The 15607-nt window shown below is 50.1% G+C and overlaps 1 protein-coding gene across 8 annotated transcripts in view; it reads right to left on the bottom strand.

The window, feature by feature from the left end:
• Positions 1–15607, bottom strand: part of LOC126995669 (cell surface glycoprotein 1-like) — a 157624-nt gene that overhangs the window by 27193 nt on the left and 114824 nt on the right. For 2 of the 8 annotated variants that reach the window (XM_050855437.1, XM_050855442.1), the window contains exon 1: positions 9131–9331. The exons of 4 other annotated variants lie outside the window; for them this stretch is intronic. In XM_050855437.1, the coding sequence (XP_050711394.1) occupies positions 9131–9199 (69 nt within the window). In that variant the 5' untranslated portion in view covers positions 9200–9331. Of the gene's footprint in view, positions 1–9130; positions 9334–15607 lie in introns of those variants that run through there. 2 more of the 8 variants (XM_050855441.1, XM_050855435.1) reach the window with 2 other exon arrangements.

The raw sequence follows: 15607 nt of genomic DNA, 5'->3' as shown, positions 1-15607 counted from the left end.
ACGCCAGCTTGGAACACGGCGATGCTTTGTCTAGAAGTGTCGCAGATATATATACCTCGACGCTAACATTTCGGTGCGTGATGCCATACTAAATAACACCCTTGAGCTATAATTATAAGGGAGGTAGGTCTCTCTCTCTCTCTCTCTCTCTCTCTCTCTCTCTCTCTCTCTCAGGACAGTGCCACCTCCCCAGCCCTACGAGCAGTGCCAGAATGAGATGCCGCCGCCGCCACGAGGGCCTGCCGTCGACCCACTTGGCAGGGTGGGTGGCAGCTGAGGCGCGGCGTGGCGGACCCGTGGAGCCCTAGGAAGATGTACACACTAAATATACTAATTACTCGCCTCGCACGTCACGGGGCGGGAAAACCAGGGGCGGCGGCACCCACGCGCGGGGGATTCCGTCAAACTTTAGCGCCGCCGTCACCACTCCGGGGCGAGGGAGCCAAATCTGGTGATCGCCATTTCCCGAGTACATCTCATGAATCTTCGTCAGCGGAGGGGGCAGGGGCGGTAGTAGGGGTGATAAGCAGCAGCATGGCGGGAGAGAGTGGGGGAGAGAATCAGGAGCATGGCGGGGGATGGGTGGGTATGAGGCTGGTGGGGGAGGGGGGAGAGTATCAGGAGCATGCGTGGTGGAGGAAAAGAAAAAAAAAAAGGGGGGGGGGGGGGTGGCTATAATGGCAAGGCACTGACCATGGCAGAGTGTGTGTGTGTGTGTGTGTGTGTGTGTGTGTGTGTGTGTGTGTGTGTGTGTGTCGCCCACGGATGGGACACTGACTAGCCCCAGGGGACGCAGGCTCTCAACACTTGCATGATTGTGCCCAGAAGAGGCGGCTGTGGAGGCGGTGGCGGGGGCGGGAAGGAGGGGGCAGCAGGGGAGCCATGGGGAGGTGGGGAGGCCAGCCAGCCATCACACCCCCAAGCCTTCCTTCTCCCCTCCTGCGTCCCGTCCTTCGCCACGTTGGCGCCACACTCGCGGGTCATACAAGACTCGCTCGGCCAGACCACCACCACACGGAGGGTCTGCTTGGGGGGCTGAGCTGCTTGCCGGGGCAAAAGCAAAGAACGGGAGAGGAGAGGAAGAGAGGAGGAGGGAAAGATGAGTGGTGCTGTGGCCGCGTGACTGTGCGGGGAGGGGATGGAGGTGATGTTATATCTCAGAATAGGAAAAGATGAAGCTTTTTTGTGCTTCACGTCAGCGTTGCAGAAAAAAAGTAAACCAAAGTATCTTAATCCCTTCCACACTTTCACTGCCTTCACGAAACTCTGTCACGCTCAGGAACACGCCGGCGGTGAAGCAGCCACCGGCGCGCCCCATTTACAAGTGTGTATATTGTCTTTACTAATGTGTCCTGCATACTGAGACGACAACTCGGCCGTGTGTCCGAGGCGGCTCTAACCAGGCCAAGCCCACCGCATGACGGCGCGACATAATGGAGCACTTTTATCCTCTCTATACATGGTGTGAGGTTACAGACAATTAGTGGATGACCTGCTTCGGCGAGTATGCATGAGGGGGATGAGCCTGGCTGTGGTGGTGGTGGCGGCGAGCCTCGTGACCACCCCTCGGAGGCACCCACCCACCAAGCCCTCAGCAGCCGCGGCCTTGTAACATGCACACGCACCGCCCGGCTCCCAGCAGCCCACGGCTTGGAGACGCTGATCAGACAATTCCTCTGTATAATTATCTCTCAACGGAGTCGTAAATGTATCTTTTTTCCTGCAGGTATTTTTGCTTCCGTACACTCAGCCTTGCCTCGACAAACAAAGAGCGGCGTCGAGGAATGTGAGACGCCGGCGGAAGGAGGACGAACGGCGGGGTAAACACCCAGGAGGGGCTGGTGGGGGCAGCCGAGGGAGAAAAGGGAGGGGAGAGCAGGAAGTGTAGGGAAGATGAGAGGTTACAAGGAGGGGAAGGAGGAGGGGCAGCAGATGGGTATGAGGAATGGTGGGGAGGCGGTGGAGGGGCAGGCAGGCACCGCAGCTAATAATACCCTGGTCAGCGTGGCCAACACACCGAGATGCCTCCCGATCGGCACTCCATTTCGTCTGTGTGCTGGGCTCAGCCTCAGCACTGCGGCAGCACTTGGTTCCCAGGCTAATAATCCCAGATTCATTAATTCATGCCGGCAACACGCAGCCAGACCCTTCACTCCTGAACTCCACGTCTGATGAAAACCCGTAACCAGGGCCTCGCTGAATGCCCTACGTCCTCCCCCTCCTTCCTGCCAGCCTCATCTGGCTAAGCCTAAGGACTGTTACAACGCCTCCCCTTGAGACGCAGTGCCTGGCCGCCGGTGTGAAAGAGTGTGAGAGAGAGAGAGAGAGAGAGAGAGAGAGAGAGAGAGAGAGAGAGAGAGAGAGAGAGAGAGAGAGAGAGAGAGAGAGAGAGAGAGAGAGAGAGAGAGAGAGTGTGTGTGTGTGTGTGTGGGGGGGGGGGGGTTAGTGTGCACTCAAAAGACCTATTTGGTCACGAGACCCTCGAGGCCAGCGGGCACGGCGGCCAAAGCGGACCGGCGGTGGCCGTGAAAAGATAAAATTTCAAACTAATGGTAAGAGAAACTTGCCTACCAAGAATGTCTCAAGGCTACACTACAATGAGACTGCTGCATGTCAGTGAAAAACTATCCCTCAAATTATCCTTTGATGAGGGAAAATATATTTAAATGTGGGTGTGCCCGAGGCAAGTCCAGTGCTCAAGTGGAGGCGTGGCAGCGAGGCTGCCCGCACAGGCCTGCCGACTGGCCTCCCTGGGATGGCCAGGCCGCCGTAATGACCCGCTCGAGGGTTATTTCGGGCGGGGCCAACCACGGGCCGGCCCAGTTCCCCCTCCATCCACCCTACACCATGTGACTCACCGACCCCTACCGCCACTGCGCCGCCGCCAAGCTAACACTGAGGGCCGCCGTCATAATACACTTTATAACAAAAATAAAAGACCACAACAAAACTCTGATTCATAAATCACGACCACGAGTCCCAAGCGTTTCCCCTGGCGGCCTGGCATCTCAGAAACCTTCCCTTCGCCTCAACTTTACTACTAAAAACGAGGACCACCAAACCTCGGGCCGTCACGCGGCTGGGCGGCCTCCATGCTCCGCCGGGAAGACAGGCAGGGACGGAAGGACAAAAAAGATAAGGAGGGAGGCAGTTGGCACAGGTACAGACCCTGTTAAGGGGAAGAAATATGGAGAGATGATGCAATGAAAATGCGGCCGTGACCTTGGAGAAAACGAGACGGGAGGAAGGAAGGAGGAGGGAGGGAGGGAAGGGCGGAGGGTTGGCACCGCCCTCCTACGTCTGGCACCCCCCTGCCGTCCCTCCCTCCCTCCCTCGCATCCTTCTCGGCATCTCGGCTGGGAATCATCTCGCTAGGCTTCTAGAGGCTTCAACTGCAGCTTCAGGCCTTCGTGTGTGTGTGTGTGTGTGTGTGTGTGTGTGTGTGTGTGTGTGTGTGTGTGTGTGTACCTGGCTGAATGAATTGTGGAGTATATATTATCTAGATGGAGCGTAGTGACGTCTGGCTTACGGCTGGGTTGTTCTGCCAAAATGACTTCCCAAATTGACTCTTTAGAATTTGAGGGCTGTCTGTAGTATAGGTATTCCCCTTCTGCACTTCGTAAATCAATTTTGGAGTCATTGTCTTCAAACTGTATTCGTGTTTCCCTTGCTTTTTTTTCGTGTGTGTAAACGTGATAGATAGATATTAAATAGATAGAGTAAAATATAAAAAGACCTTCACTCTCAGGCCCGACAGACTGGCTAATGATCTCACAGCTCATTAAACTCCCTCCCCCACTCATTCCCTCGGTCCATTCCTTCCTCTCTTCATCCTCCTCGGTCTCCTTTCTTCCTTCGCCAATTTACTACCCTCCCTCTCTTTCCTTCCTCCCTCTCGCTCTCCTTTCTTCCTCAATCCATTATCCTTTATCTCTTTACTTCCTCTCTCCTTTCTTCCCTGACTCCATTACTCTCTTTTCTCGCTCTAGCTCCTTTCTTCCCCCAATCCATTATCCTTTCACTCTTTACTTTCTCCATTCCCTCAATTCATTACTCTCTCCTTTCGTTCACCTTTCTTCCCTCAATTCATTGCTCTCTCCTTTCGTTCTCCTTTCTTCCCTCAATCTCAATCCATTACTCTCTTCTCTCGTTCTCCTTTCTTCCCTCAATCTCAATCCATTACTCTCTTCTCTCGTTCTCCTTTCTTCCCTCAATCTCAATCCATTACTCTCTTCTCTCGTTCTCCTTTCTTCCCTCAATCTCAATCCATTACTCTCTTCTCTCTTTCTCCTTTCTTCCCTCTTTTACTTACGTAGTCTCTCCTCTAGTTCTCATCTCTTCCCTCCTTTCATTACCCTCCCTCTCCTCCATTCACTCCCTCCTTCTCATTTCTTCCCTCAAATGCATTACTTTCCCTGACCTTGCTTCCTCTCATCCTCCCTCCCTCCATACAAGCCTCTCAAGTCAGCAATTTTCGTGAGGGGGGTCATTACATACTCTATAAGTGACCTTGAAGACGACTGGCTCCCACGCGCCTATCTTTCATCGACACGTCACGTACAGGTTGGTGGTATTTAGGAGGAGGAGGAGGAGGGGGGGGGGATTGCAGGTAAGGTTACATCAAATTAACCTTGCCATTAAGCTTCACCTCCGCCGGTAACCAATCTGTGTGGACTCCGGCGCCGTGTGTGTGTGTGTGTGTGTGTGTGTGTGTGTGTGTGTGTGTGTGTGTGTGTGTGTGTGTGTGTGTGCCGCGCCGTAATTACAGCCGACACACATTTAGCGGCCTTCTCCTCGCCTTGTGGCCTCCCTTGATTACCCTGCAGGAACGCTCACTTCAGAACAGACGAATTTGGGAATGGTTTCGGATCCATAACTATTGAGGGCAAGCATTTAGTGACTACAACTACAAGGCCACTACTAGCTAACCGGTATTTCTGATTTCGACGGCTGTTTTACTTTTTATACACACACACACACACACACACACACACACACACACACACACACCGGAAACGCCCGCCGCGGCCTCTCCATCACGCCGAAGGTGCTGCCAAACGCCTCGCTAATTTGGCCAGCATGCGCGACGACGCCCTCCCCGCTCCACGTAGCCTCGAGGGGCCGTTACGCTAATGTGCTGCCCATGAGTCACACTCCTTCCAGGGGACACGTGACCTCCAGTTGTGTGGTGCATTGAGCTAGTCAGACCACTCCGGCGTCAAAGAATTAAAAAACAGGGGGCATAAAATCGGCCTGCTGAACGGAACGGGTCTGGGCGGCCTTGGTGTGTGTGTGTGTGTGTGTGTGTGTGTGTGTGTGTGTGTGTGTGTGTGTGTCACCTATACTTGGTAGTGCAGAACCAAGGAGGCATGGCAGCGGCAGGGCAATGACCACAAATTTGCCGGTTATTTACCTAGGCCTAAGTCTTTATCATCAAGTAAATATAAACTCACAATCAGATTCAACATGTACAGCAGACCTCACGAGATAAGAATGGGTGTCAACATGGCGCAGGCCGGAAGATTAGTGTCAGCCAGTCGCTAATTGTTAGTCGGTCGGCCAGTCAGTCAAGCGGTGAAACTCTACCTTTCACATTCACTTCAAAGCCAAATAAAGCATCCAACATTTCCTGAATCGTCATCAGACCAAGCCTTTCCGGGTAACAGAACACGATAGCTCTACACCCTGACACCCGGAGCACTGCGCGATACTGAAACTCGTACACAGAGAAACCAACACACACACACATTTACGGTAAAGCAGGGGTGAGGTGGGGTGGGGGTGGGGGGTGGGGGTGGGGTGGGGGGAAGCCTGTAAAAACCCGCTCGAGGAAAACGTAAGAGAGATCAATACTTCCCATGGCACTCAGCCCATACGGAAAAGGTACAAAATCGAAGGGCAACTTGATCATCACGACTCCCAATATGAAAAACCGGCACTTGAGGCATGATCCCAAGCTGAAGTGACGTCTTCGAACCTCAAGAGCTCCTTAGTGAAGCATCGCTCGCATGACTGACATCCTCCGAGGGCAATGACTTCGCATGTTTGCCTCCATTCTGAAGCCGTGAAGTGGAAAATCGAAGTCGACGTTATATGTTTTCAAGTCGATGAACGAGCGCTTGTGTCAGACCACCATCATTCTGTCATCCATTAAGAACACTTATTCGCACTAAACATATTTAATTAAGGCCCCTAAGTGGAGAAACGAAGACTGAAGTGGTTGTTTTTTTTAAGTTGACAAAGATAAGAGTTTTTCTGTGGCAAGCATCAATCCCTTTTCAAATAAATAATGTAACTACCAACCCAAGCAGGCACCCACAATCATCCCCTAGAAACGAAGACATTGTTATAAGAGTAATGAGCTTAAGTTATTCATCACCACCACCATCATCATCATCATCATCCCTCCTTCAAATAGATCATGTATACCAACTTCTCAAGCACTCAACCCCCCTTCGCTACGTTCCACAAACACCCACCCACCCATCCACCACACCCACCCACTCCTCCTAACCCTCACCCACCCACCTACCTACACCCACTCACTCGCCACCCCGCCCACACGCGCATTAGGTGAGCACGACCAGCCCACGTCAATGGCGGGACAATGAACGTAAAGAAAGCGCCATGAGGTCGGACATTCCTGAGCAGCGTCCATGAAGGAAGAAGTCGAGCATTAAACGACGTAATGACGCGGATGACTTGCTGCTGCTCTTCCTCCTCACGCGAAAAAAAAAAAAAAAAAAAAAAAAAAAAAGGAGGATGGGGGGGAGAATAATGCTAATAAATGAAGACTAATATAAGAAAGAATGTAAGTAGGACAGAAAAAAAAATAGAAAGGAAGTAAGAAATAGAAAAGAACAACAGGTCATGGAAAAGGGGGAGAAAAAGCTTGCCTAAGAAAATGAAGACAATAATGAAAAAATAAAAATAAGCAGGTAAGCAAGAAAACAAGGAAAAAAAAGGGAACAAAAAAAAAGAAAAAAAGAAAAAGTAAAACACTGTGTATATCGGAAAGAAAGAAAGGAAAGAAAGAACGAACGAAAGAGTAAAATATTGTTCATGTCGTGAAGAACATTAACTGAAGTGGAGAGGAAAGTATACAGCTTAGCAACAAGTGGACGTGTGTAGGAGGGGGGGAGGGGGGTGGTGGGCCCTTAGCACCCTTCAGCGAGAGGTGCCACCCCTTCCCTCCCCTCCCAGTGCCAACCCCGTGCCTCAGTGCCATGACGTCACTCCCTTCTTCCCTCCCCTATTCCTCCTCTTTCCTTCCTCTACACCGTTCCCAACTCTCATCCTCTACCCTCTCCCTCTCCTCAGTCATTCCTCTCTTCCCTTTCATTCACATTCCTCCTTCCCCTAGTCTCCTCTCCTTCCCTCTCTTCCACTTCCCTCCACTCATCTTTTCTGTTTGTTCCTCCTTTATTCCATCCAGTTTCTTCCTTCCCCTATAGTATACTCTTCCCTCCTCTCCTTCCCTTCTTCCCCCTCCTTCTCTGTCCTTCCACTCTTCCCTCCACACTTCTCATGCCTAACAGACAAACATACCAAGCAGTTAGATACAGACATAAATAGAAGTTGATATGGTCAGACGTGAATATAATTTAACATACATACAAACAAAACCCTTCAATAAAATTATTTAATGCACCTGAACACTGATCACTCTTCCTGAACACCTGGGAGATCTGAACCTATCCTCCCCCCTCCCCACCATCCATCATTTCCCTCTCCCCCCCGAACCCAGCCCCACCTGAGCAAACTCTTATCCCACCAAGCACACCAGAGGCACGCAACTCCACCCCCTCCACCCTCTTACCCCTTCTTCCTCTTTCCCTCCTACATCCCCATCTCCAATTATCCACCCTAGTTCCCTTCCCTACCCCCTACCTCAATCTTCACCTTTGTACCCCATTCAATCTGCCCCCCTCCCCCCCCCACCTGTCTATCGCCCGTGTGACTCATCTACCCCCATCCTTCTCCCCTTACCCCTTACTCATCACCCACAACCTTGCCTGCTATGCTAGACTCCTTATCTCAGCTACAACCAACGTCACCCTGCCATGGCCTCCACCCCCTCCACTAGGCCCTACCCACACATGAATCCACCCACTGACTCACTCGCCTCACCCACCCACCTACCCCCTTCCCCCCCCGCCCCCCGTCTAGTCCGGTCAGCCACATCCTCCACGCTACACCCCCCCCCCCTCCATTCTCCCCCTACCCACTGACTCGCTCCCGCCCTGCACCGCTACGTCAGCTAAGCGCATGGATGAGGAAGCACAACGCGGCTACCGATGCCAGCCAGACAGCCAGGAGCGGGAGGCTTTGATAATTATGAAGGCACGTGGGAATAGGAAATAGCTGACGGTCGTTTGTATTTTCCGAAGTAGCATATGACATAATACGGATCTAGCGGGCGTTCCGGGTTGGTGAGCGAGGCGTGGCACTGGCTGGCTCGTGTTACCCTCCCCCTCTTCCTCCTCCTCATCCGCCGTCTTACCCAAGCACCTCTCCCCCACCTTGCACCCGTCAACCTCACCCCTTGCCCCTCCCCGTCCTTCCTCCTCACTTGAAAGCTAACTTGTTCGAGGCCCTTCTCTACCTCACTGTGGCCTACCTTAGCGGCACCTGGCACGCTCTCCCTTTCACTGGCACCCTCTATACCGCCCTGGCACTATCCGACGTAAAAAAAGAGGCCAGACAAGCCGTAAGAGCTATGAAGTAACACAACATCCACGTGGCAACTGCTAATGTTGCCGGGAAAGGCTTGCAAACGCACAGAAAGGGAGGGAGGGGAGAAAAGAACCGCTCATAGAGACTAGCAGGCACGTAAACACACCCAAGGCCAAGGGTAAGGGCACAAACAAGCACGCGCACACATCCACACACAGACAGACCGGCCGGCGACGAGCGTACTACACCCGAGATCAGGGGGACGCTTACTTCAGTGGGTCAGGTCATGAAGTACACGCGACCTCCTAACTACTACCGTGACTCCCCTTAATCCTTCCCCCCCGAGGCAAGGCAACAGCGAGAGGAAGGACGACCAGACAAGAGTCACACTACACCGTCTTAGCTACGCATGGTGAGCAGGCAAGGACGGGCCCAGAGCCACCACAACCATTACCGTCTGCGCCGCGGGTGCTGGTGCCGGCTTCCTGCCTAGTATTCGGAAGAGCCACCGTAGACACTCCATGGTGAGGGCGAGAGAACGGCCGGGCGAGCACCACCAGCAGGAGACACCAGCGACGCCAATAAAACTTGTTAAGGAGCGGCGGGGCGGTGCGGAGGACACAAGGAGGCAGCGCACACTGAGGGGACCTCCACACAACCCAGGGCCCTCCTCCTCCCGCCCCTCTCCCCTCTCCTCCTCTCTCTCTCTCGCCCTCACTCCTCCCCTGCGTTCCAACCCCCTTCCTCCCCCGCTCCTCCAACATTCTCCCCACCAAGCCCCGGTTCCAACCTTCGTCCCCGGTCCACCACCACCACAACCTTCACCACCACCATCACCGCCACAGCCGTCATCGCCGTCCCCTCCAAGCCACTCAGACCCCACACACACACACACACACATACTGTCTGCTTTACGAAGAATGGAGAGAGAGAGAGAGAGAGAGAGAGAGAGAGAGAGAGAGAGAGAGAGAGAGAGAGAGAGAGAGAGAGTCCCTGATGAGTTCACCACACTACATCATCATCCACGCATCGCCACGCCCTTCACCACCACCGTAATGATGCTTGTTACTCATCACACACACACACACACACACACACACACACACACACACACACACACACACACCTGTTCTCTTCTTACTCCACATTCTTGCCTCCGTCTGGCGATTTTTTTTTTTTTCGTGTAGGTCTCGTTTTTTTCTTCCTATCTCCTTACACATGTCCTTGGTGTTTCTCTCTCTCTCTCTCTCTCTCTCTCTCTCTCTCTCTCTCACCGTATTTTTTTCAGTATTTTTTTTCTTTTTTACTTTCTTGCTCAAATTAATTAGCAATGCGAGGAAGGACAATTACATGTTTCTTAAATTAACTCCCTTTGCTAATATTACTTTTCCCTTCGCTTCTCTTGTTGCTTTACTCTCCCTTTCCTTTTTGTCCCTTCTTCCCTTTCTTTCCTTTCCTCCTATTCTTTATTCATTTCTTCCCTTCCTTTCTTTCATTATTATCTCCTTCTCCCTCTCTCTTCTTCCCTTTCCTCCTATTCTTTATTAATTTCTTCCCTTCCTTTCATTATTCTCTCCTTCTCCCTCTCTCTTCTTCCCTTTCTTTCCTTTCCTCCTATTCTTTATTAATTTCTTCCCTTCCTTTCTTTCATTATTCTCTCCTTCTCCCTCTCTCTTCTTCCCTTTCTTTCCTTTCCTCCTATCCTTTATTAATTTCTTCCCGCCCTTTCTTTCCTTAATTCCTTTCTTTCATTATTATTTTCCTTCTTCCTCTCTCTTCTTCACTATATCTCTTTGTTCCCCTTTGTCCCACTTCTTCCTCACTTTATTTTTCTTCCTTACTCTCATTCTTTCCTTCCTTTCTATGTCCATTCGCATCCTATTGTTTTTATTATTTTCTTTCATTCTACTCTATTTACCTTCATTTTCCTATCCCTTTCTTCCATCCTTCAGTCTTCTCCCTTTCCTCTCTTCCTTTGTTCCTAATGGTCACACTTCTTCCTCACTTTATTTTTCATCCTAACTCTCATTCTTTCCTTCCTCTCCATAAATACTTGCTTCTTATCTTCGTTTTCTTCCATTTCTCCTTTCCTTTCAATTTTCTGTTCATTTCTTATATCTCTCGTTGTTGTTTTTTCTCTCTCTCGTTCCTCCTCCTTCCCTTTCTTTGCCCCTTTGGCTCCCGGTAATAAGAATAAGCTGTGAGTCGTAAGAAGGGAACCGAAATGGAGCGACCTTCCCTTGTTGCCCGTGACGACTATAAATATACAGCGACCAACCCATCACCACCACTTCCAAGACCACCACCACCACCACCACCACCGCAGCAGCCAAGACTCAATGCCCTACGACTTCTCTAGACACACAGAAACAGACACATTCTCTCTCTCTCTCTCTCTCTCTCTCTCTCTCTCTCTCTCTCTCTCTCTCTCATACCAAACACCTGAGACAATTCTGTTTACCTGGCAGCCTCGACGCTCCCTCCTGTGTGGCTGAGGTAAGCAGACGAAGGGAGGGAGGAGGGAGGGAAAGAGAGGGATGCAGGGCGAGGGATGAAAGGCATGTGGGAGAAAGAGGTAAAGGAAGAGAAAATAAAAGAAAACATGAGGAAAAGGTAGAAGGGAAGGGAGAGGAAGGGAGAGAAAGAGGGAAAGAGAGTGGGAGATTGATAAAAGGTATGAAGGAGAAAGAGGGAGAAGAGAAGGTTAGAGAAAATAGGAGAGGAAGAGAAAAGAAAGGGAGAAAGAGGGAGAAGAGAAGGTTAGAGAAAATAGGAGAGGAAGAGAAAAGAAAGGGAGAAAGAGGGAGAAGAGAAGGTTAGAGAAAATAGGAGAGGAAGAGAAAAGAAAGGGAGAAAGGAGAAGAGAAGATTAGAGAAAATAGGAGAGGAAGAGAAAAGAAAGGGAGAAAGAGGGAGAAGAGAAGGTTAGAGAAAATAGGAGAGGAAGAGAAAAGAAAGGGAGAAAGAGGGAGAAGAGAAGGTTAGAGAAAATAGAAGAGGAAGAGAAAAGAAAGGGATTGCAGAGACGGAAGAGGGAAGAAAAGCAGAATAAGAAAGAGGGAGGGAGTCGGAGGGGTGAAAGGCATGAGGGAGATAATATGGAAGAGATGGAGGATGAAGGAGAAATAGCAAAGGAAGGAAGGGGAGAGAAGAGTAAGGAAAAGAACGCAGAAGAGAGGGCAGGGAAAGAAGGGAGGGAAAGGATGGTTGAGAAAGGGAGAGGATGATGAAACTGGGAAAAGGGAAGGTTAGAGAAAACAAGAGAAAATAAGAAAGGGAAGTGAGATAAAGGAGAAAGAAGGAAAAATATAAAGACAAAAATGAGGGAAGGGAAAGAGGGATGAGCTGGTTGAGAGAGAGAGAGAGAGAGAGAGAGAGAGAGAGAGAGAGAGAGAGAGAGAGAGAGAGTGAGTCACAATGAGTCACAATGAGTCAGCTGAGGCGTGCGCTCGCTGATTTAGGCTGTAAAAAGGGAGGCAGCGTGGAGGGGGGCTGGGGAGGAGGGGAGGAAAGGGAGCCATAAAAGGGAAGAAAGGGAAAAAGTCACCTCAGACACTCTCCCCTCTATTCCCGAGGTCACTATGACGCATGACGGGGAAGGGGAAGAGGGGAAGGAGAAGTGGGAGGGGAGGGAGGGGGGGTTTCTCCAATGCCTCCCTTCTTTATCTCCCCTCACCCCTTCTTACCTTTAAATAAGTCTGTACTAAGATCAAGGAGTATGTGAGTGGAGAGGTGGGGAGGAAATGCAATGGGGAGAGGAGGGGAAGTAGGTAAAGAGGGAGGGGAGGGAAGATGTGGGGAGAGGAGGGGAGACGAATTGGGGGTGGCCTACATTGTTTGGGGCAAAGTGCGAGGATAACGTAACGAATGGGGGACGAGGAGAGAGGGAATAGGGAGGAAGGGGGGTGGGGTGATTGAGGGGAAGGAAGGGAGGGGTGGGGGGTGATTGAGGGGAAGGAAAGAGAGAGTGAATAGGAAGGGAGGGGTGGGGGGTGATTGAGGGGAAGGAAAGAGAGGGAATAGGGAGGGAGGGGGGATAATTGAGGGGAAGGAAAGGGAGAGGGAATAGAGAGGGAGGGGGGGGTGATTAAGGGGAAGGAAAGAGAGAGAGGGAGGGGTAAGATGTTGCGTAATGTAGCCAAGGTCCATGTCCTCGCTAACCCCCCCATCAGAGCAAGGCCCCGGCTGATCCCTATCCCCCTCTTACAACTGGCCGGCGTCCCAGTGTGTGTGTGTGTGTGTGTGTGTGTGTGTGATAAGACATGCATACAAGGGTGGAATTACATAACGAGACCACACAACCCCGGCGACCCGAGAACAACACAAACAATTGGCCTCAGATTACACGGGCCACAATCTCTCCCCGTTATCTCCACTTTCCCCCCATCATCATCTTCAAACCCTCATCGATAGGGCTTATGTAATTACCTATCGGCTGAGTGCATCTCCACGTGGGAATGACCAGCGCTGGCTCGGTCCACAGTCCACTCCGAGGCTCACCAACGGCCTAATACGTGTTCTTGTTTGGTCAGGAGTTATCGATATTTGTATAGTAACCGCGACTCGTAGGCTTAGATTATGTGGGGTAATAAATTCATAAAGCTTGACGGATCTTACTGCATGCCTCCCCGCCCCTCCCGCGGCCACGATCCACTCTACTGTCAACTCTAGCTCATCCCTATACTGTCCAACTCCCTTATGCAAGAGTTAGCCAGCATCTTCATTCTTTCATCCCTTTCACTGGTATTTCATCCTGTTTCAAGAGAGGAGCATCAGGACACCTCTCCATCCGAAATCGATCTATCTTTTGGCTACTCTTTACTTTTTAATAAGGACAGTGGTTAGCGGGCTCTTTCGTTTTCTAAATATATTATTGTAAAAAAATATATATATGGTGTCCAGTTCGCAGCTTATGAGAACGGCAAGAATACTTAATTTATATAAACGTCCCTAAACTCTGCGAAAGTGTGGCCAGAATTTATATCTTAGAAAATAGGGAAGATACAAAATAAATAACGCAAGATCTCGATTTGATCTTGATACAAGTGAAAAATGCGCTACTCTTTATGGGGCTTCATTTATTTTCTTCGAGTAAATTTAATGCTGGCAATCAACACAAGACTTGAAATGTTTGCCACCATGTTTTTAGTGTAATTAATGCCGCTAAGAAGGTCCGTGTAGTTACTAAGCATATAAGGCTCCTTCCTTCAGGCAAGACAAAAGGTAGCTTCCCTTCAAGCAAAGGGTACTAAGCTATATTTATGAGATTCATCAAACTTATAGGCCTAATTGGAGTGATTTTTTTTTTTAACTCGGATATATCTGAGCAGAATGGTTGGCGTGATTATCAAACCCATGTCAAATTTTACGCTTTCTTAAGTTACGTCAACTAAATTTCTGTTAACTTTCCTGTTGCAGATTAATGCATACTTACATGACGCATATTTAACACGCGCGCAGGTGCGCGCGCGCGTGTGTGTGTGTGTGTGTGGGGGGGGGGGGGGGAATGGAAGGCGATATGCGTGGAGTGACGTGTCTTGTACATTATGCAATAGTTACGCAACATGTAAAATTTCACTTTATTTTTTTTCTTATGTGACGTAACATTAACCAATAGACCCCTCTCTCCGGACTAATGACATGAACACCTGATATGTACTTTGGTTACGAAGCCACTCGTACATCTATAGTCAATCAAATTTATCTATGCCCCAATGTCAATAAGAAAACAACCCTCGCAGAAGCCAACCGCCTGTCTAGTCTACCTTACACAACTCCATCACGAAGGTAAGTTAAACACACAACAAAAAAACATCCATTCAAGGCAAAGTCTCAACCTTCCGCCGCACAATACCCGCGCACGTTACGACACAACCGCAAGACGAGCCGACACGCAGCGAAAAACAAAACGCGACTCTGTGGGCCGTATTTTAAGACACCATCGCTTCTCACATCAGCTATTTCTAAAGGTCAAAGAGGGGATCTGTCGGGTTTTCATGAGTTTTTTTACGGCTCATGGCACAGAAGAAGGGTCAAACTACCACCAGGGTCATAAAACTACCGCTGGAAAGGCCTACAGCTCCTACGAAAGCCATGTCAAATATGTGAACTTGGGCGACGAAATGTTTTAAAATACGACCTTCTCTCTCTCTCTGCCTAACCTTGACATCCTAGCTGCCACAAAGAACGGGAACCTGGCTCTCTTCCACCACCATTCCCTTTACAGCCTCTTCCACCTCTTCCTTGCTTCTGAGAATAACACAGATGCAGAAAATTAAACGTTGCAATGTAAGACTCGGATAAAACAGAACTATGGACATTTTTTTTTTTTACACAACTCTCTCTCTCTCTCTCTCTCTCTCTCTCTCTCTCTCTCTCTCTCTCTCTCTCTCTCTCTCTCTCTCTCTCTCTCTCTCTCCAGTCACCCACTCCCACAGTTTATTGCGAGCACTTCCACCATATCCTCCACTCGTGCCCACACTCCACATTCCCCTAACCACTATCACGCAAGCCAGCATCTTCCTTCCCTTATCATCCTCACCTGCATTTACGTATCCATCTACTTTAGCCTTCCCTCATCAAGCCATCCACCTATTCTCTTCCCTCTCTTTACTGTCCTCGCGCTCCTAATACTGCTGACGTGACCTTTCTTCTAACTGCATCTACATCTCCTTCAACCTCTTCTCATCCATCTACCCATTTGTTAACTCCCCAGCCTCTTCCTTCTCCTCCCATCTTCACTCTGTTCCGGTTCATACTAACTCCTACACGTCTGTCACATGCAACTCTGCGGTCCTGCAATGCCCCACTTCACTACCCACTATTCCTTCCTGTTCTTATATGTGGGAATGTGTTGGGGAATGAATGTGGGAACGAGTGGAGGATGTGGTGGGGGTGCTCTCAAGAATGTGTGAGAGTGCGTGACTGAAGA

Source organism: Eriocheir sinensis, chromosome 8, assembly GCF_024679095.1.
Source record: "Eriocheir sinensis breed Jianghai 21 chromosome 8, ASM2467909v1, whole genome shotgun sequence".
Classification (NCBI taxonomy): domain Eukaryota; kingdom Metazoa; phylum Arthropoda; class Malacostraca; order Decapoda; family Varunidae; genus Eriocheir; species Eriocheir sinensis.
This window is presented reverse-complemented; position numbering and strand designations above follow the sequence as displayed.